This window comes from Hyperoodon ampullatus (genome assembly GCF_949752795.1).
Source record: "Hyperoodon ampullatus genome assembly, chromosome: 15".
Taxonomy (NCBI): domain Eukaryota; kingdom Metazoa; phylum Chordata; class Mammalia; order Artiodactyla; family Ziphiidae; genus Hyperoodon; species Hyperoodon ampullatus.
The window spans coordinates 86,674,059-86,700,661 of NC_136928.1; the positions used below are offsets into that span (position 1 = coordinate 86,674,059).

The 26,603-nt window shown below is 51.6% G+C and overlaps 1 protein-coding gene across 1 annotated transcript in view; it reads left to right on the forward strand.

Annotated features, from left to right (window-relative positions):
* The first annotated feature begins 2,814 nt into the window (after window positions 1-2,814).
* EIPR1 (EARP complex and GARP complex interacting protein 1) overlaps window positions 2,815-26,603 on the forward strand; it is an 88,964-nt gene continuing 65,175 nt past the window's right edge. The window contains exons 1-3 of the mRNA XM_079721244.1: window positions 2,815-2,946; window positions 7,587-7,670; window positions 17,871-18,003. Coding sequence (XP_079577370.1) covers window positions 2,905-2,946; window positions 7,587-7,670; window positions 17,871-18,003 — 259 coding nt within the window. The 5' untranslated portion in view covers window positions 2,815-2,904. The remainder of the gene's footprint in view (window positions 2,947-7,586; window positions 7,671-17,870; window positions 18,004-26,603) is intronic.

Sequence of the window (26,603 nt, forward strand, 5' to 3'; positions counted from 1 at the left end):
CCCCCGGGAGGAGACCCTCGGGGAGGACACCCCGGGGAGGAGATCCGGAGAGAAGACCCCCGGGGGACTGTGTCTGAGGGCCGGCGGGGCTGCGGTTAGGGACAGCACGACCCCCTCCCTACAGCCCGGGCCCTGTCCTCACCTGCCACCGGCCCCCTGGGGTTGGAGAAAGGGTCACCTACAGCCGTAACCCAGGGTGCAAGGAGAAGGTGAGAGGAAGCCGGGAAGGAGAGACTGGAATCTGCGCCTCCTGCGGCTTCTGCGCCTGCGCGCGTCTGCTCCCGCGCATGCCCAGTGCAGGAGTCAAGCGCCCGGCGCGTTTCCGGTTCATGCTGCGGTGGGCGGGGCGTGGGCCCTAAGGTGGGAATCGGGGGCGGGGAATGCGCGGGGTCAGTTCAGCCCTTCCCTGGGACTGGGGAGGGAAATCGTTGTGACCCTCAGAGGCGACAGACAAACCTGTGGCAGAGGGGCAGCTGGAAGGGAGATGGTTAAGCTCTTTTTTTTTCCTGGCCAAAGCACCCTAGAAACATTTATTTTCAGGGATTTGTCTTTGTGCCTATATGTATTTTCAACTTTTCCTGCCATGCATCTGTACTACTGTGTAACCACATTAACGATAAAAATGGTAATAATAATAATACAAATAATAGCTGGGTGGATTTAATCCAGCAGTATGAAGATCCTGTATTCCTTAGCGCCACAACTTAATCTTAGGCAAACGGTGCCGGTGAATAGGATGCCCACGTCTGTGCCTCTGCTTCCTTGATTTCTGGTGTAACCACCCAGATCTCTTCGTTCATCCAATGATTCCTATCCAGCTTAAGTACCAGGCACAGCGCTAGGCGCTGGAGCACAACTAAGCCAAACCAGACCCAGCCAATTCTTTATTCTTCTTCTTATTATTTTTTTTAGATGTTGGGGGTAGGAGTTTATTAATTTATTTATTTTTGCTGTGTTGGGTCTTCGTTTCTGTGCGAGGGCTTTCTCTAGCTGTGGCAAGCGGGGGCCACTCTTCATCGCAGTGCGCGGGCCTCTCACTATCGCGGCCTCTCGTTGCGGAGCACAGGCTCCAGACGCGCAGGCTCAGTAGTTGTGGCTCACGGACCTAGTCGCTCCGCGGCATGTGGGATCCTCCCAGCCCAGGGCTCGAACTCGTGTCCCCTGCATTAGCAGGCAGATTCTCAACCACTACGCCACCAGGGAAGCCCTATTCTTATTTTTTAATGATTAAAAATATTTTATTTTTGACAAATAAAAATCGTATATATTTAAGATGTACAACGTGATGTTTTGATATCTAACCTAAGTGTCCATCATGGGATGAATGGATAAAGAAGACGTGGCACATATATACAATGGAATATTACTCAGCCATAAAAAGAAACAAAATTGAGTTATTTGTAGTGAGGTGGATGGACCTAGAGTCTGTCATACAGAGTGAAGTAAGTCAGAAAGAGAAAGACAAATACCGTATGCTAACACATATACATGGAATCTAAGAAAAATGTCATGAAGGACCTAGGGGTAAGACAGGAATAAAGACACAGACCTACTAGAGAATGGACTTGAGGATATGGGGAGGGGGAAGGGTAAGCTGTGACAAAGTGAGAGAGTGGCATGGACATATATACACTACCAAACGTAAAATAGATAGCTAGTGGGAAGCAGCCTCATAGCCCAGGGAGATCAACTCGGTGCTTTGTGACCATCTAGAGAGGTGGGATAGGGAGGGTGGGAGGGAGGGAGGCACAAGAGGGAAGAGATATGGGAACATATGTATATGTATAACTGATTCAGTTTGTTATAAAGCAGAAATTAACACAACATTGTAAAGCAATTATACTCCAATAAAGATGTAAAAAATATTTTATTTTTGACAAATAAAAATCGTATATATTTAAGGTGCACAACGTGATGTTCTGATATATCTATACATTGTGAGATGATGACCACAATGGAACTAATGAACTTTTTCATCACCTCACTTATTTCCCATTTTCTGTTTGTGGTGAAAACATTTGAAATCTACTCTCCACAAATTTCAATTACAGTATATTTTTAAAAATTGGAGTATAATTGCGTTACAATGTTGTTAGTTTTTGCTGTACAACGAAGTGAGTCAGCTGTATGTATACATATATCCCCTCCCTCTTGGACCTCCCACCATCCCACCCACCTAGGTCATCACAGAGCACGGGGCTGAGCTTCCTGTGCCTTATAGCATGTTCCCACTAGCTATCAAGTATAGGATACATTATTATTAATTATCTCTCCAGAACTTATTCATCTTATAATTGAAAGTTTGTACTTTTTGATCAATATTTCCCATTTCCCCCACCCCTCAGCCTGTCACTGAAATTTGCAGCGGCCCATCTGTAAAATGTAAGAATGATGCCTTAGCCGTAAGGCTGGAGCGAAGAACTTAACGACAGTGTCTACAAAGCATGCGTCCCGGCGCCCAGCCGTCCAACGACAGCGTCACAGCCCCAGGAGAGCCATTCCCTCTGGGGCGATGGAGCAGGGAGGGGCCCGAGCTGCAGACAGCCGGGCGGCCGTAACTGCGAGCCGGGCCGGGCTGGGCCGGCTCCGCTGCGCCCCCGCCTCCTCGCGGGAGTCCCCAGGCCGGTCCTCCCCTCGCGGTCCCACTCTCCGGGGCCTGGGAGCTGAGAGCCCGGATGGGGGCCAAGTGGGCATGCGCACAAGCCCGGCGCTGCCGCCATTGGCCGCCGGCGAGGAGCGCATTGATGACTCATCAGGAAAACACAGGAAGTGAGCCCTACGGGAGCCGGGGTGGGCCAGAAAGGGTTCCGGTTTGGCGCCGCCGGGGTTGGAGGGAATGAATGGACGCTGAGGTGGGGCGCGCCCGCTCCGGGGACCGGCCTTAGGCGAGTGAGCCGCCGCAGCATGGAGGACGACGCGCCGGTGATCTACGGTCTGGAGTTCCAGGTGGGTGACAGGAGGGCCCCGCGACGCCGGTGCAGCCGAGATCAGTGGGGATTCGGGGGGCCAGGGGCCTGCGTGACACACGGGGGGCGCAGCGGTTCTGCCCGCGACCCCCGGGCTTGGGAGCCCCCGCCGCCTCCCCTCAGCCCCGGGCGTTCCTTGTGGCCTGATTCTCACCACTCACTTCGGTGTATTTGCTTGTGTACCTTTCCTCCAGCATTGGCGTTCCTGGAAGCAGGCACTCTATGTTTGTTGGGGGGGGGGCGTTTAATTTTGACACAATGTTAAATCTACACTAAGAGTTGCGAAGAGACACGGAAAGTTCCTGTGTCCCCTTCACCCAGCTTCCCCTAATGCTGACGTCTGCTGGAATTTCACCTGTCTTTCCCCTGCTTCCTGTTTCCTTCTCCTCCCGTACTCTCCAGTGCCTGTTCACCGTGACCGTGGCACAGTTGGTGCTCAGCGAAGGGCTGAGATGAGTGGACCCCCCTAGTGTAGCAGTGGATCTCCTAGGGGATGCACGTGGCAGTCTAGAAGGACAGGGAGAGAGCCTGTGTGGCCAGAATGAAGGAGGGGGGGCGGGGTAAGGGATGAACTAGAAGGGCAGGTAGGTCGCATTGAGCTGGGCCTGTTTCAGCTCTATATTGGTTTCTGTTTATTCAAATGGCTTTTGAGGATCTGTTATGCTTGAGGCGCTGAGGGACAGTTACAGAGAAATAAAAACACAATTCATTGCTGTATAAGTACCTGATACTTAATTGTGTGCAGCAAATGTGTGTTAAAACCATACATGATTTCTGCTTTCAAGAAACGTGCAGTTTCTTGAGAGAAGCAGCAGTGTTAGTTACTAAAAGCCTGGACACCACTGAAACTCCTGAGGTTTAAATCCTGGCTCCAGCACTTACGGTGTGACCTTGGGCCTCAGTTTCCTTGTCAGTAAAATGGGAAAATGAGCATCTCCCCCTTGTGGCTGTTATGAAATTAAATGAGTTAATACATTTAGTTCAAGCACTTAGAACACTGCCTGGCATATAATAAGCATTCAGTAAATGTTGTTCTGTTTATTATAATGAGACAAAATTCTTACAGATAAATTCCGCACAAGGCAGTATCTTAGCGTCCTATGAGTCATGAACTGTTACAGGGCTTGACAGCCAGCTCTATCACACAGACTGGTCCCTTAACGACCAGTTATTGAGAACTTAACTGTGTGTCAGGCACTCTGCTTAACACCGTACATATATTTTGTTTAATTCTCACAGCAGTCGTATTGGTAGATGCTATTTTTCCTGTGGTCTATGGCTGCTTAGCTAGGGATTCTAGCCTAGGTAGGCTTTAAACCCAAACTGACTTCAAAGCTCCTTAACCACAAAGTTAAACTGCTTTCTCCTTAACAAGGTACACATGTGGGTACATCCAGATGGTGCATCCAGAGGGTGCACAGGGGGAGAGAGAAGGTTCTCTGCCCTTGTGCTACCTAAAGTGTGCATCTTCTTCCAATGCTACTTAATAACTTTTTGATCTCCTTAAGTAATCTCCTAAGTAACCCGGAGGTTTTGGTCTTCACTGTTGGATCTTTGAGGTAACTGACATGTTGTTTCCTGGGATTTTGACAAATCAACGGAGTAGATCCTTGCCTTGGGCATCAAGCATTTTATCTGAATCTCTTTATCTTTTTTCTTTAATTTCTTTTTTATGTTAAAAGAAGTAGCTGATTTTTGCACTTGTTTACTTTACACAGCTCTGTGGGCCATGGCTTTCTTGAATTTGAAGAACCATTACTACAGTAAACATAAAAGAACCGAAAGTTATAGTGGAGGTTTGGTTGTCAGTGATGTTTAAATCACTGTGGAGAACAGTTTACGGAGGAGATGGGGATCTGATTATTGACCATTGACTGAAGGTGATGAGGCTTGGAGGGTAAAATGAGGCACCGCTGTGCAAATAAGAGGTAGAAGACCGGCATGGAGGGGCCGTTAAAATGAGAAAATGCCAAGCACATCCATGTTCCTGCAACGTTTTGACTTGTGTTCATGATTTTAGCTCTTCTTCTTTTTGTGTATTTAAAAATTTTAAAACAAGTCATTCTTACGAGTTGTTTAAGCAGTCAGTGGCTGAAAATCTGATTAAAAATCAGCCAGCCCTAAGCACTCCCTTTCCATCTTATCTGAGTTCTTGAGAACAACCACTTTCAACATTTTAAAAAACGTTACTTCTAGTATTTACCTTCTTGCTTTTATCTCTCGATATAACCTGGCGACTGGGTGGCATGGCATGTGAGGGTTTTTGGCTTTTTCTGTGCTCTCCTGTCTTCCTTCAGACTCCCAATATAGCTAATTACAATCTTTTGCCAAATCTATACTCAGGTTTCTCGTTTTTCTAATTACACCGTTGACTGCTGATTCAAGTAGGGTTCTATGACTTGTTTAGCCAGCTTTTCAGGATTTTTGCACAGAAAAAATTTGAATTTTAAGTTCAGTACCTTACCTTATTTTTGTGTGCATGTCCTGAATTGCCTGGTTAGTGCCGTCCTTACTAGCTGTGCACCCGGTGCTGGTTTCTCCTCCTGGAGTTTCCACTTCCTTGTCCTGCATCCCTTTGAGCCAAGTGCCTAAGTTCTTGTGTTTCTATTACCATAACCTAGATGGTCTGGGGTGTGCTGTCCCTATCACACTTGCTCTGCAAGATGATGACTGGAAATCTGTTTACACTAGTAAGACAAGTAATATATCAGATCTTGGGTGAGTTCTAGGACGCTTTTTCTCAAAGGGTGGAAGATTATTTTATAGGACGTACAATAACCGTGATCAAATAGCCAGTGGATCTGCTGCTTCCAACCCAATGCACGAAGACACTGCATTTTAACAGTGACACATTTAAGCACAAAGCCATCTTATAGTTTCATTCTATAGATTTGTTGTATCTTCAGATATTGCATACATTATTCATTAGGGTTTCTGTCTTTGCGTCCATCCAGCGTTGGGTCTGGTTTTCAGTTCCTCCAGCTGTGTCGACTCAGGTTCAGTTGTCTGGGGGTGTCTTGCCTTCCCTCTCTAGTCTTTTCTGGTTTTCTCCCTCGCTTTTGAAGAGGTGATTGCTCCACTGAGTTTTGTAGGTGAGTGTCCGTGTGTATAATCACGGGTTCTGGCTCTTCTGTGGCAGCATCCGCCTAATGCTTGCATCTTCTGACGCCTTTTCCCGTTGTCTCCTCCCCTCCCCCTCCCCCTCCCCGGTCCGTCGTGTGGTGCCCTTGCAGGGCTCCCGTGCTGGCCCCTAGATCATGTCCAGGGCTGAGCCCTCGCGTGCGGCAGCTCGCTGTAGGCTCTGTAGGTGGAGGTGGGCCAGGCCTACGCCCAGGCCGACAGGAGTTCTTGCAGCTCACGGCTTTGTTGAGTAAACCCTTTAGCTGGCATTTACCCCGAGGCCAAGGAGTCTGGCAGAGTCCGGCTTCCCACTCCGCCCCACGGAGCCCCAGCCTTCCGAGGAGATGCCGGTCCGTCCCCAGCCCCGCTCTTGTTCTTGCGCCAGCGTGTGCAGGGCACCTGTTTCTGCCACCCCCTCCGGGCGGTTCCTGGTTTTGTCCCTGCCTGTGTCTGGGGTGTCGTTGCCAGCGTCCTGTGCGGCGTCTTCTCTCAGCTGGGGCCTTCGCCGCCTCGGAGGCTTTGTTCTCAGGCGCGTTTGGATTACAGATGTTTCCGCATTTCACTGAAGACAGAGTTTGTGTTTGTGCTCTTCATTTTCCTTCCTGCTTTCGTATGACTTCCCAGAGTCTGAGAAGAGAGGAGAGAAGCCTTCGCCACTGTTTGAAAAGTGAGCTCCAGACTTGGCTGGGCGAGGTGTCTGGGGCAGGCGGCGGGCGGGCACAGGGGCGCCAGCGGGCTCAGGTCACCTGAGATCCACTCAAGGGCTGAGGTGACTTGGAGCTCCAGGCTGAGCAGGTTCGTCTCACTCTAGTTCGCCCTCGCGCCCGGCCTGTGACCCGGGCTGGGGAGGATCCCACCGCAAAGCCTCGCGCTCTGCCGGCCCCTCCTCCCCCGAGGCTCCTGCACTCCGCTCGCCCGGCTCTGGGAGCCTGTAAGACGCTCTCCTCAGCATCACCGCTTAGCCGCCTGTTCCAAATTGATGAGGGCCTCCAGGTGAAAGCGGGTAGGAGGTCAGCCCTCCTCTAACTTCTCTCCTTTCCTGGAGCTTGCATTTCACGACTGGGGCAGCTTTCTGAAGCCTTGAAACAAACTCGGGCTTTTTGGTTGAGTTTTTCCAGCTGGCTCTGCAGGAGACTTGGCTTAAACCACCTGTTCTGCCATCACTGGGCGCCATTTTCTGCCCTGTTATTGAAGAATAATTTGTTCAACCAATCAGTTACTGTTGAAAATAAATCATGGTTTTGTTAAAAAAACACAATTTATATCTTTATTGCTTAATTTTTGTGCCCACTTACAGTTGTTTCCAGATATACTTTGGAAGTGGAATTGTGTCACAGAGTGTCCAAGAGTTGAGGGCTCTTCGTGCATGGTTCTAAATTGCCTTGCAGGCGCTCTGTACCAGTTGCTGCTCCATCAGCGGTAGAAGAGGCAACTGCCTTTCTAATCTGTCTGTTAGATCCACCTTCATACATGTGTGTGCGTTTTCCTTCCCTCCTGCAGGCACGTGCTCTCACACCTCAAACGGCAGAAACAGATGCCATTCGGTTTCTGGTTGGGACGCAGTCTCTAAAATATGATAATCAGGTAACTATTTTTGACAAATGTATACATGTTAATTACTAAGCCTGTTCTTAGTTTTATAACCATTTCATTCTTGATTTTTCAAGCAACATTTGGGAAAATTAATGCCACACAAATAAAACTTTCATTGGGATTTACATAGCCAACTGTATGTGATGATTGAATTAAATAATTTAAACTTATTCTGTGTAGCATTATTGCCGTAGTTTAGTGTTTTAGTTCTGTGGGTATGTAGGATTCACCGTGTAAGTGGTTGAGAAGCAACCCAGGGTAGAGGTCAGCATCACCCCTTTGACCCCAGCCCGTGGTCAACTGCCCTGATGGCGCACAGCATTCTCTCTAGCTGAGCCTGGGCGAGGCCATAATCCCATCGCAACACAGAGTTCCAGGCTGTTGCTGCCAGTTGGTCCAGGGAGATATACACGGTGTGACCCATGTGCTGACCTGGCCACTATAGTGGAAAGGCTGTTGGATACTCACAAGATTGAGGTTCAGTCCACAGCTTGACACAAAAGTGTGACCTTGAGCGAATGGATTAACCTTGCTGGACTTCCTCTTCATCATCCTCACATAGAGATAGGGTTGTGTGCAGGTGCCGTGGATGTTGTGGAGTTGTGCACTGCCTTTGATCTTGGGGAGACGCACATCAGGCGGTGTCACGTGCTGCAGCCCCCATCCGGTTACTGTTGTCACTGGGGGGTAATGGTGTTAAAATCGCTGTCCAAGAGTATTCGGTGCCATGTGGGGTGTGGTGAAATCCTCAGTCTCCCATGTTGATGAGGGACTTTATGTTGGCATAGTCATTATGGCAGCTAATTTGATGGTATACATCTAGAGCTTCATAAATAAACGTTCATATTATTTAACACGTGATTCTTATACTCAAAACATTGAAAAAGCTTTATATACAAGGGATAACATCGTATTGGTGCATAGAATGGAGAAAACACGAGAAGTGATCACACCATGCAAGTAGTAGGTTGGATCCTATGGCATTCCCACCTACGATGGCAGATTCACGTGATTAACCTGGCTGGGCCTGCCACTGTTGGCATAGTGCTCCCTCACTGCACGCGTGACAAGCTGAGTCTCCTCAGCATTACAACCTAAAAATTCTTCGGTGATTCTGTGAAATGTTCAGGTTGTATATACTGTGTGATCACTATTGTGTAAAAAAAAAAAAAAGTAGATTGTTTTGCAATATATACAAATATCGAATCATTCCATTGTACACCTGAAACTAATGTAATGTTATGTCAATTATACCTCTATAAAAAAAGTAAAGTACAAAATTGAATCTCAGCATAGAATAAAGACTAGAAATAGGTCAAAAGGGCTTGAAATTTGAGCCATGGTTATCTTCAGGGAATGTGAATGTGATGTAAATTGTTTCTTTATAATTTCCAGTTTTCTGAACATGTGTGTATGTGTATGTGTTACTTTCCTCCTGGAAAATGTCGGATGGGAATGATTTATTTATAAAGATAGTTAGCAGTGGCTGTCTCACAGGGCAAGAGGAAACCCCGTGATGGCACCGTGCAGCCTGGGGGTGCTCGTTGGCGGGGAGAAGGGAAGGCTAACCAGGTGACAGCACAGAGAGCTGGTGACAGGAGGCACAGCTGCTTCCTCTGGGGATGGACGGGTGGAGTTTGTGATGGGGGAGGTGTTAGAGGCCTGGGGACAGAGCCAGGTGGACGACTAACTGCCTTTTTCTCATCTACTTGTGTTTCAATTCCACCCAGCTCCGGGCCTGTACCATTGACCTTCTTGGTAGAACATCAGTTTTTATTTTTATTTTTTTGGCTGTGCCGCGTGGCTTTCAGGATGTTAGTTCCCCAACCAGGGATTGAACCCACGTCCTCAGTGGTGAACACTCAGAGTCCTAACCACCGGACCACCAGGGGACTCCTGAACATCAGTTTTTAAACTTCTTAAGAAAAGAAAAAAAATATTATTATTATTTAATGAGGGATGCTTATAAATTTTTTCTAGAAAATATTAAAAGCTGACAGAAATGAATTAAGAACAAAATGAGGTCGTGTAAGGCATTAATAAGTTACAATGTACCTGGTTTTATCCGGCAAAATTGTATACCATTTGGTTATGATACTAAGAAAGGATCAGCCCCAAATGACATAAAGTGCTTTAATCTTCCTGAAATCCTTTTTGAAGCAAGATAATCTCGGGGGTGGGCCCAAGCATCTGCATTGCTAACCAGTGTCAGGGAGCACCTCTTATGTGGCCCTGTCATAGTGGATCATAATTATCTAAGCCAGGGGGGACATCAGCCTCCTGACAAACGTAGTTTACGGCTCCATATGCCTGTTTATCAAATGTACTCTCTATGGGAACGGTCCTGGCTTTTGGAATACGGGCCATCGGTCCGTGGGCCTAGCGAAAGAAACATTTTCATATTAGATGAGAGACTTTGGTTCTTCTTAAAAATCAGTCTTAGAAATCCAACTTTCCAAAGGTAAGGTCCAGAAAAGTTCGGTAGTTAATGGTCACAAGTGTGTAACTCTTGGTAACCTCTGCCGCATCCTCCAGTGTGTACAGCTCCTTGAGTGCTAGGCGCAGAACCACTGTGTCCTCTGCCGGCCCTCTCCTTTCAAAGTCCTCATTAAGCTGCTGATTCAGGCTTGTAGCCTCTGGCTTCAGTTATTTTTCTCTGGCCACAGTTGAATTAAAGGGTGGAGGCTGAGGTTTATAACTTTCTCTTCACACTCTTCACCTGTGGTGGTCTTCTGGCTGTGAATCCAGACGATAGGAAAGAAAGAGTGTTTCTGACCTGCTGGTGTTTCTTTTCTGTTTCTGGGAAGGAACGCGGCCTTGTTGGGACAGTCATTCATCCACTCACTCACGCATTCATTCATTTGCTCAGCGGTGCTTATTCAGTGTGGTGACAGGACTGATTCCTCTCACTGTGTTAGGTGTGAGACTCACAGAAGGAACAGAGACATTTGTGCCCCGAGTTCAGCTTCCAGTGATGCGGCGACATAGATGTGCAGATAATTGCAGTGACACTGAGGAGAGAGGTCCAGGCAGAGGGGCACGTGGCCAGAAGGACACCTGTTTCTTCCTGGTGGCATCAGAGCCAGCGTCACAGAGAAGGGGGCGTCTGAGCTGAGGCCTTCAGGCTGCGATGAGTTGTGTCACTTGCCGGTGGGCCTGTGTTTTCAAAGTACTTTGGCTCATCCCCGGGGAGGGAGCCCGGGGGAAGGGAGAGGCGAGAGGGAGCGGGGGGCCAGGCCGCGTGCGTGGACACCTGTGCCGCCGGAAACAGTCCCCACGCTCGGCGTGCATGTTTCATCTCAAACGTGCATGCCTGTTCTGCTCACGTCACACGTGTGTTCCTCTCACACGTGACAGTGCTTCCCCTCACATAGAGTATGTTTCCTCCCACACGTGAGACACAGGTCTTCTCGCGTGTGATGTGCATGGTTCCCTGCGTGTGTGCCACATGCTTCCTCCCACGTGTGACACGTGTTCCCAGAGGCACCTGCCCCTGGGAGAGGATGCCCTGCGGGGGGTGGGGAGCACAGCATCCCTATTTCCTTCTGTCTCCAGAGGACGTCCCGTTGTCCCTCTGGTTTCCGACAGTGTTACTGTTATCACATGATTACCACCTGCGTTTTAAAATGATGAGGGCCTTCTCGCCGACCGCCCCTGTCTCCTCTCCCCCGTCTCCGGCTTGCTTCCCTGCAGTGGGGGTGGACAGGGGCTTCCCCTCTGTGTCCTCTCCCGTCAGCGGTGTCGTGTGTGTCCCCGTCTGGCAGTGCTGTGTGCTGTGCGTCTGTCATTCCCCTGCTTGGGACGTGCTCCCAGCCGCCTCCAGCCATGAGCTGGTGAGAGAGAAAGATAATGATGGGGGTCCTGGCCTGTGAGCCACGGGGGACTGAGGGCCAGACTGGGAGTGCAGGTGGGTGGTGTCCACTGCGCCCTCAGTGGACAGGGCGGGTGCTATTGGCCCCATTTCTAAAGGGAGGGATGGTCTCTAAGCAGCCACGCGGTTTCTCCCGGGGGCCCTGCTGAAGCGCGGCAGGATGGCCACTCAGCCGCCGGCTCCCTCTCGCCGCGTCCTCCTCGCCTGCACGTGCCGTGAACTGTAAAGCTCCGCCGGGCCAGGGCGCGTCCTGGACTCTTGCTGTGGCGCCCCCACGGCTGATGCCCCTGTGGGAGGAGGTGCCACCCCTGCCCCGAAGCACCTGCAGTGCCAGCTGTGACAGTGACAGTGGCCTCACGTGACCTCAGCCCAGCTCGGAAGCCCCGCCCTCCGGAGCTCAGCCCTGCCTGCGGAAGGAGGGGTGGCTGGTAGGGTTTCTGCCCGCCCCCACCCCAGCCTTGCCTCAGGCCATCAGCTCCTCCCTGGCAACTGTTAATTCCCTAGAAAGCGCCCCGCACCTGAATCAGCGCTGCTTAATTCAGCTCCCTGTTCTCGTGAAAATTTGAGGAGCTGTCACAGTTGCTGGCCTTCCTTTGTCTGATGAGCTGCTCTAGTTTCTGTGCCTTTAATTTTGCCCTGCCTGTGTTTGCAGCAGAAGGGCACGTCTGGAGTCTTCGTCTCCCCTGAGCTCTCCTTTGTGAGAAGGTGGGCCCTCCTGGGAGGCTGTGCTCCTCCGGGCCAGCGGGAAGCTCTGGCAGAGCCCAGGGGCGGGGCTTTCGCATTGCAGGGGTTGGTTTGCTTCCGCACCGTGCTCTCCCTGCAGAAACTCTCTGCGTGGTGCTTCTCCCTATTTGTCGCGTAGATGGGTGAGCGCCAGGGTGACAGAGAGGACCACTGTGGCCGGCCCTCTCTCAGCAGTCACTGAGAGGGCCGCCATCCCCCAGGGGCTGGCGACACAGCTGCCTTCTTTCCCCGATGGCTCTTTTCTTTTGTAATCTTTTTTTTTTTTTTTTAATGTGTCAGCTCTATTGTTCTGTATTTGTATTTTGACTGAGGGCAGCTTTGCTCATGTGCCCCCTCTGCCTGCAGTTCCTGTCTTTGTCCACCCTCAGAACCACCGGAGGCGTGTGTTAGAAATTCAGGTTCCCAGCCCCACTCCAGACTGAGCCTCCATTTCTCCCCTGTCCCCCTCCCGTCCCCCTCCCGTCCCCCTCCTCCTGCCCCTCCCGTCCCCCTCCTCCTGCCCCTCCCGTCCCCCTCCCATCCCCCTCCCGTCCCCCTCCCGTCCCCCTCCCGTCCCCCTCCCGTCCCCCTCCCGTCCCCCTCCTCCTGCCCCTCCCATCCCCCTCCCGTCCCCCTCCCGTCCCCCTCCCGTCCCCCTCCCATCCCCCTCCCATCCCCCTCCCGTCCCCCTCCTCCTGCCCCTCCTCCTGCCCCTCCCGTCCCCCTCCCATCCCCCTCCCGTCCCCCTCCCGTCCCCCTCCCGTCCCCCTCCCGTCCCCCTCCCATCCCCCTCCCGTCCCCCTCCTCCTGCCCCTCCCGTCCCCCTCCCGTCCCCCTCCCATCCCCCTCCCGTCCCCCTCCCATCCCCCTCCCGTCCCCCTCCCGTCCCCCTCCCGTCCCCCTCCCGTCCCCCTCCCATCCCCCTCCCGTCCCCCTCCTCCTGCCCCTCCCGTCCCCCTCCCATCCCCCTCCCGTCCCCCTCCCATCCCCCTCCCGTCCCCCTCCTCCTGCCCCTCCCGTCCCCCTCCCATCCCCCTCCCGTCCCCCTCCCATCCCCCTCCCATCCCCCTCCCATCCCCCTCCCGTCCCCCTCCCATCCCCCTCCCGTCCCCCTCCCATCCCCCTCCCGTCCCCCTCCCATCCCCCTCCCATCCCCCTCCCGTCCCCCTCCCGTCCCCCTCCCGTCCCCCTCCCATCCCCCTCCCGTCCCCCTCCCATCCCCCTCCCGTCCCCCTCCTCCTGCCCCTCCCGTCCCCCTCCCATCCCCCTCCCGTCCCCCTCCCGTCCCCCTCCCGTCCCCCTCCTCCTGCCCCTCCCGTCCCCCTCCCGTCCCCCTCCCGTCCCCCTCCCGTCCCCCTCCCGTCCCCCTCCCATCCCCCTCCCGTCCCCCTCCCGTCCCCCTCCCGTCCCCCTCCCGTCCCCCTCCCATCCCCCTCCCATCCCCCTCCCGTCCCCCTCCCGTCCCCCTCCCGTCCCCCTCCCATCCCCCTCCCATCCCCCTCCCATCCCCCTCCCGTCCCCCTCCTCCTGCCCCTCCCGTCCCCCTCCCGTCCCCCTCCCGTCCCCCTCCCATCCCCCTCCCGTCCCCCTCCCGTCCCCCTCCCATCCCCCTCCCGTCCCCCTCCCGTCCCCCTCCCATCCCCCTCCCGTCCCCCTCCTCCTGCCCCTCCCGTCCCCCTCCCGTCCCCCTCCCGTCCCCCTCCCGTCCCCCTCCTCCTGCCCCTCCCGTCCCCCTCCTCCTGCCCCTCCCGTCCCCCTCCCGTCCCCCTCCCGTCCCCCTCCCGTCCCCCTCCCGTCCCCCTCCTCCTGCCCCTCCCGTCCCCCTCCCGTCCCCCTCCCGTCCCCCTCCCGTCCCCCTCGCATCCCCCTCCCGTCCCCCTCCCGTCCCCCTCCCGTCCCCCTCCCGTCCCCCTCCTCCTGCTCCTCCTTTAATGACTACAGGAACTTATGCTCCTGTTAAGGAAGCATCAGGAAGAGCTGGGTTTCTGGTGAGGCTGGATCCAGGGCGATTTCTGGAAGCGAGAAGGGAGGATCCTTAACTTTCCCCCGGAGGCGAGCTTTCTCTTTTTCCTTGCCAATTTTACCACATTTTTTTGTTGTTGTTGTTTTTGAATTTTTAAGAGTTTACCTTGAGTTCAATAAGAAAGGAAGCACACAGAGGGCAGCGGCCTGGAGTCACATGCTCCAGTGACGGGTACTGTGGACAGGGACAGCTTTCTCTGAGCCCTGATTCTGTGGGAAGATGAGGGGGCTTGATTACGATCATCTTTACAGGCTTCCTAATAAGTTTTATAACTCTGGCTTCTAAATTTTTATAGTGTCATCTGTGCCCTTAGCTCTGCACGGGTAAGTCCAACTTTAAAATTTTAATAACGGTGATTCAAAGTATATGACCTTGAGCTTCATTACAAGCTGTTGGAAGCATTTTAAAACCTCAGCAGTTGCGTAAAGAATTTAAAGTAACATCGACACACTACCCAGACAACGACACGTCTTCCCCACCCTCTGAGCCAACACTAAATGTTCTGTCTTTTGTGCATCCATAATCTTTTGCACTCAATTATAGTGTTTTCTCCACTATAGTACTTGTTTTTGTAATTGGCCTGTAACTCCATATGTTTATGCAACAGAACATTTTTGTGTACTTTAGGTGAGCTGGGCAGAGGGTGGTGCCCTGAGAACAGGCAGGTAAGTGACAGTCTCTTTCTTCCGAATCAGGAGCTGCCTGCTACTCTTTTGCTGCCCTGCTGCAGTGCAAAGCCCAGTGTCGGGGAGGGTGGGGTATCCCGTGCCCCGACTCTGTGGAGGCTCTTAGCAAGGCTCTGGAATCCCGTTTCTAACTGAATAAACCGTGATACTCCAGCTCTTTAAACCTTGGTTTCTTCCCCTGTAGTCATGGCTAATAATGATAGGTTATCATATTATCTCAGGGCTCTTTTTAGGATTAAAGGAAACAGCTCGGTGCCTGTCGCATTTTGCATATTAGTCATTATTCTTTTGACCCCTACTTGTTTGTGGTGATGATGTCCTACCATTCTCTCCGAGCGTACCCGGATTACAACATCTCATGAAGACGTGTCCTTTGGACCCGTCCATGAGCCTACTGTAGGTGAGGACATGGAAGAATCCTAGGACTCCCAAGCTTAATGATGAAGGTTAAGGGCCATAGTATCAGAGTATCAGGTTAGGAGAGGTGGACCTGCGGGGGGTCTTGGACTCCTCCCAACGCCCAGCCGTCTAGGGCAGAGGCTGACTTCTGTGTGCCTGAGCATGTAAGAAACGAGCCCAGAGGAAGGCCAGCTGGGATCGCGTACTAGAGCCTGTTTGGACTCCATGTGCTTCTGGTCTTCACAAGAAGGAAGAGCCTCCCCCAGATGGGAGCAGGTCCTCCAGAGGAGCGCAGAGTGCGGGCGCAGAGGTCCGAGGTCCGGTGGAAGGATGGCTCCCAGCCAGGAGCCGCAGGTGTGCAGGGGGGCAGTGCGCTCACCTGGCACCTGGGTCCACAGCGCCAGCAGAGGAGGAGCCAGAGCTGTTGTGCTTCCCCGTGTGGTGGTCCTGATGCTTCAGGGCACTGCAGAGGGAGAGCTCTGGGGAGAGGAAAAGTTGTACATTTAAGTGCCTCGTTTTTTAAGTGTTCATGGATTTTCTGATAAGGAGGAAACCTGTCAAATACTTAAGAAAAAAATTTCCTGTTCACCCTAACAACACAGAAATTCTGCCTGATTTTGTGTATTGCCTTTTAGCCTGTGTTCACATATAACCTTTAGATTGTAGAAGCTGTCCACCAGGGGCATTTCCAAACCCACTGTGAAAACTACACTGGGCTATGAGTGCTGGGAGAAACTGACTGAAAGGAGTTTTAAAGATAAAAACAGTAGTCATGGTTTTGTTTTGTTTTGTTTTTTTGGCGGTACGCGGGCCTCTCACTGTTGTGGCCTCTCCCGTTACGGAGCACAGACTCTGGACGCACAGGCTCAGCGGCCATGGCTCACGGGCCCAGCCACTCCGTGGCATGTGGGATCTTCCCGGACTGGGGCACGAACCCGCGTCCCCTGCATCGGCAGGCGGACTCTCAACCACCGCGCCACCAGGGAAGCCCAGTCATGGTTTTTAATCTCCCTACTCCAGAGAAGGGCGGGAGCTAGTGTGTGTGTCCCCCCACTCCGAGATCAGCCCTGCACGACCCCTTGGTCCCAGCAATCCCAGGAGCTTTGTCCCTTCACCTTCATTGTATTCTCGGGGACACTGAGGCTTGGGGTCACACAGGCTGTAAGTGGGAATGGTGGGGTTTGAATTCTACTCTGAGTCCAAAGCGACCCCTTAAGGTACCGGGGGTTGTTTTCACGTGAGGACACTGTACAAAGGAAGCAGCCGAGAACAGAGTGAGAGGTCCTGAGCAAGTGCAGAGTGGAGATGCTTCGGGTGTCATGGAAACATTTTTTAAAATATCATTTAATGTTTGTCTGACTGCAAAGTAGTGCATATTCATCATGAAAAATGTTAAAAATAAAAACAAACCACAAAGAAGTAAAGGAAAAGCCGCTATAATCCCACCACCCAAAGGTAACCAGTGCTTTCTGGTTCTCTCATTCAGATGTGCTGGCTTTTTAACAGAAAGCGTGTGGTGCGTGTGTGCAGTTCTTTTACTGGTTCTTTTCCCCTTGGATATATGTTATGGACCCTCTTCCCTGGCACTAAATAGTTTTTATATTAGGATGGATGGCTTCATAGTATTATATTACAGTCAAGTACTACAGTTTATTTGAACAATTCCCTGTTGCCAGACATTTAGGTGGCTTCTAAATTTTTCATTATGACAATCAGTGCCACAGTGAACATTCTTGGATATAAATCTTTGTGCAGATCCATGATTACAAGTATAAATTTATTTTTAAAATGTTTAATTTTATTTTTTCCTGTGACTTGGCTATTGATAAGAGAGTGAACATGGACATCATTTCCATTCCTCTAAAAATTATCCAGAAAAGCATGGCGATAGCACGTGTAACTTTTCATTTAGTGGCTAAAATGTCATGTTGTTATAATCAATGTTATATGATCAGAAGCATTGACAGCTGTTGGCTTTGTTTTTAAAAAGATGTTTAAGATGTGCTAACATGCAGCGCTTTCTCACCCCTTCCTGCCTCATTTGTTTCCGACGTGAGTTAAATTGTGCCCACTACAGAGTGGGCAGAGCAGGGCTAAGACTGGGCCTCATCAGGCAGCAGTGCCCTGCCCCGTTCTCCCACAGCTGTGCAGCAGGTCTGGGACAGTCTTGGCTGGGTGGCACCATCCTGGAAGACTCTGGTCCTGGCACCAGCCATGGCCTAACCAAGCGAGGCGGGGACACAGGTTTTGGTGTCTTGTCTCTTTAGGAGTTCATGTGGCAGGGGGCAGGGTTCTGTAGCTGCAAATCGTAACAATACTTTGTGGGGATTTCACACTCGTCTTAAGTGTATACTGTTAGTGTAGTAAGAATAACTGTTAAGTAAAGATGTGAAAGATGCATTTGATTATTATTCCTGTAGTCACTGTGTTCCATGAAGGCACGTGGAAAGTGTGTGAGGTTCTGACATTCTCTTTCCTTGTGTTTGTAGATCCACATCATAGACTTTGATGATGAGAATAACATTATAAATAAAAATGTGCTCCTCCATCAAGCGGGTGAGATCTGGCACATTAGTGCCAGCCCTGCAGACAAGGGAGTGCTGGCCACCTGCTACAACAAGAGTGAGTATCCCTAGGGGTCTGTGTGCTCCCGCTGTTGGGTTGGCCCGTGATTTATAAGATGTGCCAGTCAGGGAAGTGCTGCATTCACAGAGAAGTTGTGATACTGTGGGTAAATGTAGATTATACTAAGCGGTTATTGTAATCCAAAGCCTAAGAATTGAAGCTGGAATCACGGCTGTTCCAGGAGCGTTGACCCCGGGGAGCGGGAGTGTTGTGCCCGAAGGTCTCCACGGGTGGACGTAGCTGCCCTCGTCCTTAATTAACTGCAGGCTCAGGAGGGCAGCTGGACTTGCATCTTTCTCATCACCTATCAGCATGTGTGATAGCAGGACCGGGGAGTCACAGCTTCTCGGTGCGCACGCATGCCGTATGGTCACGATCCTTCATAGGCTTCTGCCCGGCCTACCGTCCGCCTTCCCGTCTCTGGGACCTTTTAGCGTTTGTGTCAGTCCAAAGTCTATGGTGCTAAACTGGCCACACGACTTCCTTAATTGTTGTTACTCTGTCGTTGTCAGTAACTAGCATTCAGATTCTGGCTTTGGGAGGAAAGGAGAAAGGAAGCACGGAGATGTGGGCCTCCACACGGAGATGTGGGCCCCCACACAGAGATGTGGGCCCCCACACGGAGATGTGGGCTCCCACACGGAGATGTGGGCTTCCACACGGAGAGAGATGTGGGCTTCCACACGGAGATGTGGGCTCCCACACAGAGCGTCTAGAAACTGTTTGCTCTTGAGGAATCTTGGAATTGATTCTTCTTTTAAATAACAGTGTTTAAATTATGTCTGTTTATTGCAACATGCAACCCCCCCCTGCAAATCAGTAGAAGTCTGCACTATGATAGATGCACACATGCATGTGCATGTGTGCACACACACACAAAGACACACACTCTGGAATAAATATCACAGTAGCCTTGTAAATAACCACAGAGAATTGGATTAACTCACAACTTACGTTTATAAATGCAGGTGAGAAAACCTTCCTCCACACCTTTTTTTTTCTCCTGCTGAGGAGGGAAGGTGAATAAAGCAGCATTAAATCCTCTTGCACAGCCCAAGTAGGTACTACTTGCAGGCAAAAAACTTCTTGCAGAGTTACGTTCTCTGTCTTGAAAAATGATAGTGAATTTGCTGTAGGTTAAAGTAAACTAGACATTCAAACTCCTTTTCCAAGCAAGCCACACACCCATCTATCCTAGCTTATGTCTCTGTCATTGGAGGAGCAAGTGACAGATGTAGCTTGTCCCAGATTATCGATAGGGATCTCTAACTGCTGTCAGTCTGACTTTAGCCATCACCTGGATTTTTGTGAAAACATGTTCTCAGAGTCCAGGTGCTGGCAGGGAAGCTGTATGAGTAGTAAACTCTTTTGGGACTTATTCTACGTGGATGAAGATTTAAAAAAACACTGTAGCTTTTCTTTCTGATAATTTTACAAGCAAATGCATCACCGTGGAAGCAGAACGAGGGCACGTGGGTGGGTGAGGCTGGCTCCGCGGGGCCATGCGGCCCAGGGCCGCGGTGGGTGTGCACGGCGCTGAGCAGATGGTTGGGCGGACGTGGGACGTGGCCCCTTTTGGAAGCTCACTCACACAGCTGTGTAATCACTGCTCAGAAAACAGTTACGGATGGAATCGGCTGATTTAAACTGAATTGAAAGATAGGTCTCTGGGATTTCAAAAGATGTGGTGAGTTTCTTTGGAGTGAGGGTGCTGAGACGTCCGAGCAGGTGAGCAGGAGACCCAGGCCCAGATGCCAGGGATGCTGAGTTAATCTCAGTGTTTGCGCCCTAAGCGGGGAGAGCGCCAGAGACCAGGAGGCGAATGTGACCCCTCCGTGAGAACCTCTCTGTAGCTCACGTGTAGTTAGTGAGGCCCAAGGCCATGGGACTGAACAACTGGATAGGGCACTAGATGCTGACGGTCCAGTGATTTCTGCCAGATCGTCCCCAGTTATTTTCCAGCATTTCCCCGTTAAGGTGGAGCTGGGACAGCGGTGAGGAGAGGTGGCCCCACCAGGGATGGGCAGTGGGCCCTGCTTCCTAGCCGCTTCCCAGCTCTCCCTCCTGGCCACCCTGGTAGCCTCTGGCGATTTCGCCTGTGAAATGGGTGCAGTTCGGCCCACGCCATTATTTGGAAGCAAGGAGCGAGGAGGGCTCAGGCTGGGTGTGTGAGGGTTTGGGGGGCCCCAGCGGCCCAGGTCCTCACGGGCGCCCGGCCTGGTCCCTCTGAGTCTCGCTGGGAGCGGTGGTGGCCCCGGCCTGGCACAGCCCGCAGGGTCCCTCAGGAGCACCTCAGCCCTGCTGCCCCTCCAGCCGTCCCACCACCATGGGAGCTTCTGAGTTTGGGGCACAGAACCTTCAGGGGTAGGTGCTGGGGTGCTCGAGGCCACAGGATCAACGTGCTCTCTCTCTCGAGCGTACCGAAACCATCATTGATAGCCTCCAGTGGGTGTCGTGGTTCTGAGGGGAATGCACACTCGCCTGCATCTCCTGACCACCCGAGACGTGCGGGGGCCTTTCGGACAGCGCCCCGATCCCGTTAGGCAGACGCGGGCCAGTCTTCAGGTTCCCGTGCAGGATGAGCCCTCTGCCTGGCTTAGGCTTGGCCCGGGGAGGACGAGGCGGGGGCTCTGTTCTAAGCGGACGGAGGCTCCTAGCGTAGCAGGAAAGACTTGGCAGTGACACGGCCCTTCCCCCGGCGCCCCTCCGGGCAGGGAGCCTCCCAGGTCCTGGCACCGTCTCCTGCCTTCACCTCCCTGGCCAGGTCCAAAGGCCCCAGACGGATGGGCTGGCGCTCCTCTCCTTAGACCGCCTCCTCGCCCCTCGGCCTCGCCCTCCAGTTGGAGGATCCCCGCCTCTGTCTCCGCCCGACCTGTGGAATGAGCCACGGCGGCGCCCTAGGCCCCAGTGGGGTCCTCTGAGGGTCCGGGTTGGGGCTTCGGGGCAGCCCGGCTGGTCCCAACGCCCTGGCTGGCGCGGTGAGCCGTTTCTTAGGCCTGGCCCTTCATCTCTGGCTCCGTGCCGTGCCCATGCGGGACGGTTCCGACTGCGGGAGGGAGGCGCGCCCCCTGATCCCTCTGAGAGGCTGTTTGTGGCCTTCAGTGGCGGGGGTTCCTCCTCCTTTAAAACACCGAGAGGAGCCGAGGTATAGCTTCGCCTGCCGGCCAGTTCCTGGGTCCCCGGGAGGAGCCAGAGGCTGTGCGGGCTCCAGTGGTCTTGGTTTTCTGTTTTTGCTTTTTTTTTTTTTTTTAAGAAGATGTTGGGGGTAGGAGTTTATTAATTAATTTATTTATTTTTGCTGTGTTGGGTCTTTGCCTCTGTGCGAGGGCTTTCTCTAGTTGTGGCAAGCGGGGGCCACTCTTCATTGCGGTGCGCGGGCCTCTCACTATCGCAGCCTTTCTTGTTGCGGAGCACAGGTTCCATACACGCAGGCTCAGTAGTTGTGGCTCACGGGCCTAGTTGCTCCGCGGCATGTGGGATCCTCCCAGACCAGGGCTCGAACCCATGTCCCCTGCATTAGCAGGCGGATTCTCAACCACTGCGCCACCAGGGAAGCCCCCTGCTTTTGTTTTTTAGTTTTTTATTGGAGTATAGTTGATTTACAAAGTTATGTTCGTTTCTGGTGTACAGCAAAGTGTTTCAGTTATCCATATATATATATCCTTTTTCATATTCTTTCCCATTATGGTTCATTGCAGGGTATGGAATACAGTTCCCTGTGCTATACAGTAGGTCCTTGTTGTTTATCTATTTTATATATAGTAGTGTGTATATGTTAATCCCAAACTCCTAATTTATCTCCCCCACGCCTTTTCCCCTGTGGTAACCATAAGTTTTTTTCTGTGTCTGTGAGTCTATTTCTGTTTTGTAAATAAGTTCATTTGTATCATATTTTAGATTCCACATGTAAGTGATATCATATGGTATTTGTCTTCCTCTGTCTGACTTACGTCACTTAGTATGATAATCTCTAGGTCCATCCATGTTGCTGCAAATGACAGTATTTCATTCATTTTATGGCTGCGTAGTATTCCATTGTATATATGTACCACATCTTCTTTACCCATTCATCTGTCGATGGACACTTAGGTTGCTTCCATGTCTTTGGCTGTTGTAAATAGTGCTGCTGTGAACATAGGGGTGCATGTATCTTTTCAAATTAGAGTTTCTTCCAGATGTGGCCAGGAGTGGGATTGCTGGATCATATGGTAGCTCTATTTTTAGTTTTTTAAGGAACCTCCATTCTGTTCTCCATAGTGGCTGCACCAGTTTCCATTCCCACGAACAGTGCAGGAGGGCTCCCTTTTCTCCACACCGTCTCCAGCGTTTGTTATTTGAAGACTTTTTAATGATGGCGATTCTGACTGGTGTAAGGTGGTACCTCATTGTAATTTTGATTTGCACTTTTCTAATAATTAGTGATTTTGAGCATCTTTTCATGGGCCTATTGGCCATCTGAATGTCTTCTTTGGAGAAATGTCTATTTAGAACCTCTGCCCGTTTTTTGATTGGGTTGTTTATTGTTTGGATATTGAGTTGTATGAGCTCTTTGTATATTTTGGAAATTAAGCCTTTGTCGGTCGCATTGTTTGCAAATATTTTCTCCCATTACGTAGGTTGTCATTTTGTTTTGTTTATGGTTTCCTTTGGTATGTAAAAGCTTATGTTTGATTAGGTCCCATTGGTTCAATTTTGCTTTTATTTCTGTTGCCTTGGGAGACTGTAACAGTCTTGGTTTTAATGGATTTTGCCACTTTTGGTTTATAGACTTGGTTTAGTGAGTGACAACTTGCATTTAAGCTCATGACAGTCATTACAGCAGAACCGTCCCTGCTCCATCAGCAGCCATGAGACTGGCAGTGGCTGCCATGTGCATTGCTGGCAATGGGTGTCAGACACTGTTTAGACACTTGGAGGAGCACCCACTCATCAAGTTCCCATTTTATTGATGAAGAAACTGAGGCATCGGAAGGCTGAGTGACTTTCTCAAGGTCATGCGTCTGGTGGGGGCAGAGTTGGGATTTGAGCATTGGATTCTGGTTCCGGGCGGTGCCCTTGACTGCCAGACAGCGCCTGTTCAGTCGGAGTTCCACACATGAGAGGGCTGTTTAGAACCTGCTAATCTATCCTGAGGCCACACCAGTGTAGTACAAGTTTCTGGCTTTAGACATTCACCCCCATTTCATATTTTTAAATCATTATTTCTTGGAGTTTCTGTTGTGCTTAAGACGTTGCACTAAGAGCTGAGGGTGGGAAGATGTGAGACTGAGTGCCAGGCTCCGAGGGCCATGGCACATCCCACAGGGCAGGTGCAAGACGACACTGATGGCAGCCCGTTCAGTGGGCGCAGCTGGAAAACCACGTCGGGGTCCTTTCCTCAAATGCATAGTCGGAAGTCTGTGCCGGTCCTGCATCCAGGGCACCACGGAGGGCAGGGGGTGGGGGGAGGTGAACCGTGGCGGATTCAGAGCCCGACCTGGGCCTGGTCCCACTGTGAGCTTCCCGGCGGCCGGTCTGTGGCCGCCTCCAATACGTGAGGGCGGGATTCACTGCTGGCTCCCCTGTCAATGATTGCCTGTGGGAACACTTAAGTTTTCAGAGGAATCAGTATCCTTTGGACTTGCATGATAACTCCCCAAACTACGGCCCAGGATGACATGGTGGGGCTTCGCTGAGGAGTACGTTAGTGAGTGTGGCTTCTGTCCACCACGTGCCTCGGGTGATGTTGGGAGCCCTCCCCGCTCGCGTGTCACTGTTCCCATCCTCCCAGACTCCCTGGGTCACCCGAGCAGTGAGGTGCTAATAGTCCCTCTAGCTGCCCGTCTAGGGGTCTCTGGTAGCAGCAGATCGGAATGCGGTTGTTTCTGTTTACAGCTGCAGTTTCCCATTGATCTCTGCGTCAAATAAGAAAATAGCATTGTTTGAGTTCAAATGGTTACTTTGTGAAAATAAGCTAAGGGAGGAAGTAGGTTTTCCCGGGAAAAGACCGATTTAAGGCCCCTCCTTATGAAACCATAATTCTGAGATAAAATGGTTGAGGTTCCTAAGAAGAATGGCGTGCCCGAGGAGCAGGGGGAGAAACCAGATTCCACGACACCGTCACCTGCCCTGCCGAGTAGAGGCGGCCCGGGGAGGACCCCGCCCCACACACCACCCGGTCTTTCCCCAGCACGCGGGCTGCGTGCCCCCAGCTGACCCCGACTTTGTGTCTTCTGTGCAGATGTGGAAAGACCGACGCCTTCTTGCAGGGTGTAGGTGCTCAGCTGAGTAAGGGCAGAGGTGAGTGTTCTCATGGTCCCGGTGCCGAGGAAGGGCGTGGTGAAAGGAAAGCAGTCAGGAGGTTCTCCGGGGGGCGCAGTCTCTCTGGGGGCCCCGAGGAGCCCTGTGCCAGTCGGTCCCCGGCCCTGCAGACATGGGAGGTCCCGGCAGTGCCAGCTGGCCTTTCCTCCTCACAGCAGGCCAAGAAGAACGGGCTTGGAAATGGAAATGGTTTGTACTCCATGTAACGCTTACAGATTCTGTGCGCTCTCGTTTTGTGTGACTAACACACATAGAACTGATGGGCCTCTCTTCACTGGGACAGCTGTGTGCTGACCAGTGTCAGATGAAGACGATTTCACTGGGGGGTGGGAGCCCGGTGGGTCTGCAGTTGAATGTGTGCCATGCCTGCGGCACGCATGTGCTGCATGAACACGAGGGTGTGTATTTCGTCACATCCTCTTCGGTCTGGGGTTCAGGTGGATGTACTTCACTGGGGTCACTTTGTCTGGTGAGCGATGGGAAACCAGCCACTTGGAATATTGACCACAGAGGCCGTTGATTGTGATTTTGGGGACCAAGTTACTGTTTCGTTCCAGTGCTGTTTCCTTCAGGGTATGGATGTGATGAACCCTTTTTTGCCAGAAACTGCGCATGTCGTTGCTGCCTGTTCCCATGAACAGCTTATCTCTTAGTGACGAGTATGAGGTGGCCTGGCAAAGAGAAGCACCCTCTACCCACCTCCGGCTCGTCTGCCGCTTGCCTTCCCGCGAAGAGGAAGCAAAGCTTCTGGACGGCCTCAACTGAGGGGTGCAGGGGTGAGGTGCAGCCCATCAGAGGGCCTGGCCAGCATCAGGTACGTGGGGAGTGGGCTCGCCCAGAAGACTGGGGTCGAGGCCCCTGCTCCACGGCGCACGGTGCTTACTGGGAAGCTGCGCACTGACGGTGGCTCTCACTGTCACTTACCATCCCGTTTTCCCCTTGAGGAAATGTGCCGGTGATGTTGACCGTGACACCTGCCATTTAATGCTAAACTGCCAGGCACTGGCCCAAGTGCTTTATGTGAACTATCTGGTTTTCTGTTATTAGAATTTCTTCCAGTTTATTGAGATATAGTTGACATATAACATCATGTTAGTGTCAGCTGTACAATGTAACGATTTGATACCCGTACGGTTAAACGCTTTCGGCGACTTTCAAATATACAACACAGTATTGTTAACTATAGTTGCTGTGCCGTACATTACAGGCCCAGGACCCACTTATCTTGCAACTTGAAGTTTGTACCTTTTGACCCTCTTCACCCAATTCTCCCACCCACACCCCCACCTCTGGCGACCACCCATCTGTTCTCTGTATCTGTGAGCTCGTTCTTCTTTTTTTTTTCCAGATCCCACATACGTGTGGGATCTTTCTCCAGCGGACTCATTTCACTTAGCGTGGTGCCCTCCAGGTCCACCCACGGTGTCGCTGATGAGGATGTCCTTCTTTTCACAGCTGAATCATACTCCACTGTGTGTACTCGCAACATCTCCTTTGTCCATTCACCCGTTGGTGGGTAGTTGGGTTGCTTCTGCGTCCTGGCTATTGTGGGTAACTCTGCAGTGAGCATGGGCTGCACCAGCTATCTAGTTTTTAGTTTAATCCTGCTTTATGTGCACTTTCCCAGCGAGGACTTTGTTGCAGTGATTTACAGGCTGGTGGTCCTATCAGCAGTGGAGCCGGGATTTGAATCTGTGCGGCTCGGTTCCAGAGCACCTGACCCACAGGGCTTCCGGCTTCAAGGATGTTGTTTCTGGGCAAGAATTTCACAAACATTCCTTGTTATAAAGATGTTTTCTTCCTGTTGGTTTTTGTCATAAAGAGTAGAGATATAATGGCCCCCACGTTTGAGTGATGTTTGTAATAATGTTCAAATTTTGGGGTTTAGAGGCCAATGAGGTCACAGATCTTAACACAGGCCCCCGTTATCTCTTGAGAAGTAGATTGTATTTTATAGACCCAGTATTCAGTTGCTTGTCCCCGTGTCCCAAACCCTCTGGTGTTATTCCTCTAGGCACCGAGTTGTGTGACACGTGCCACATCCCCAGAATCTGTTTTGGCTTCTGAGTTTTGCACAGCAGGTGAGGAGACTGCTGACTGCTGGGGGTGCCTCTGAGCCTTGCCGAATTCATCAGGTTCCTGATTTTGGATACTGAGGGCTTGGGCAGTGAGAGTTCAGACAGCAAGGGCCGCCTGCATTGTTCTCATATAGTCATCTGATAGAAGTTAGATGCAGTTCCAGAATATAGGGGACGTTTCTGATTAGCTTCTTGTTTTGGAATCAGAATCCTGGGTTG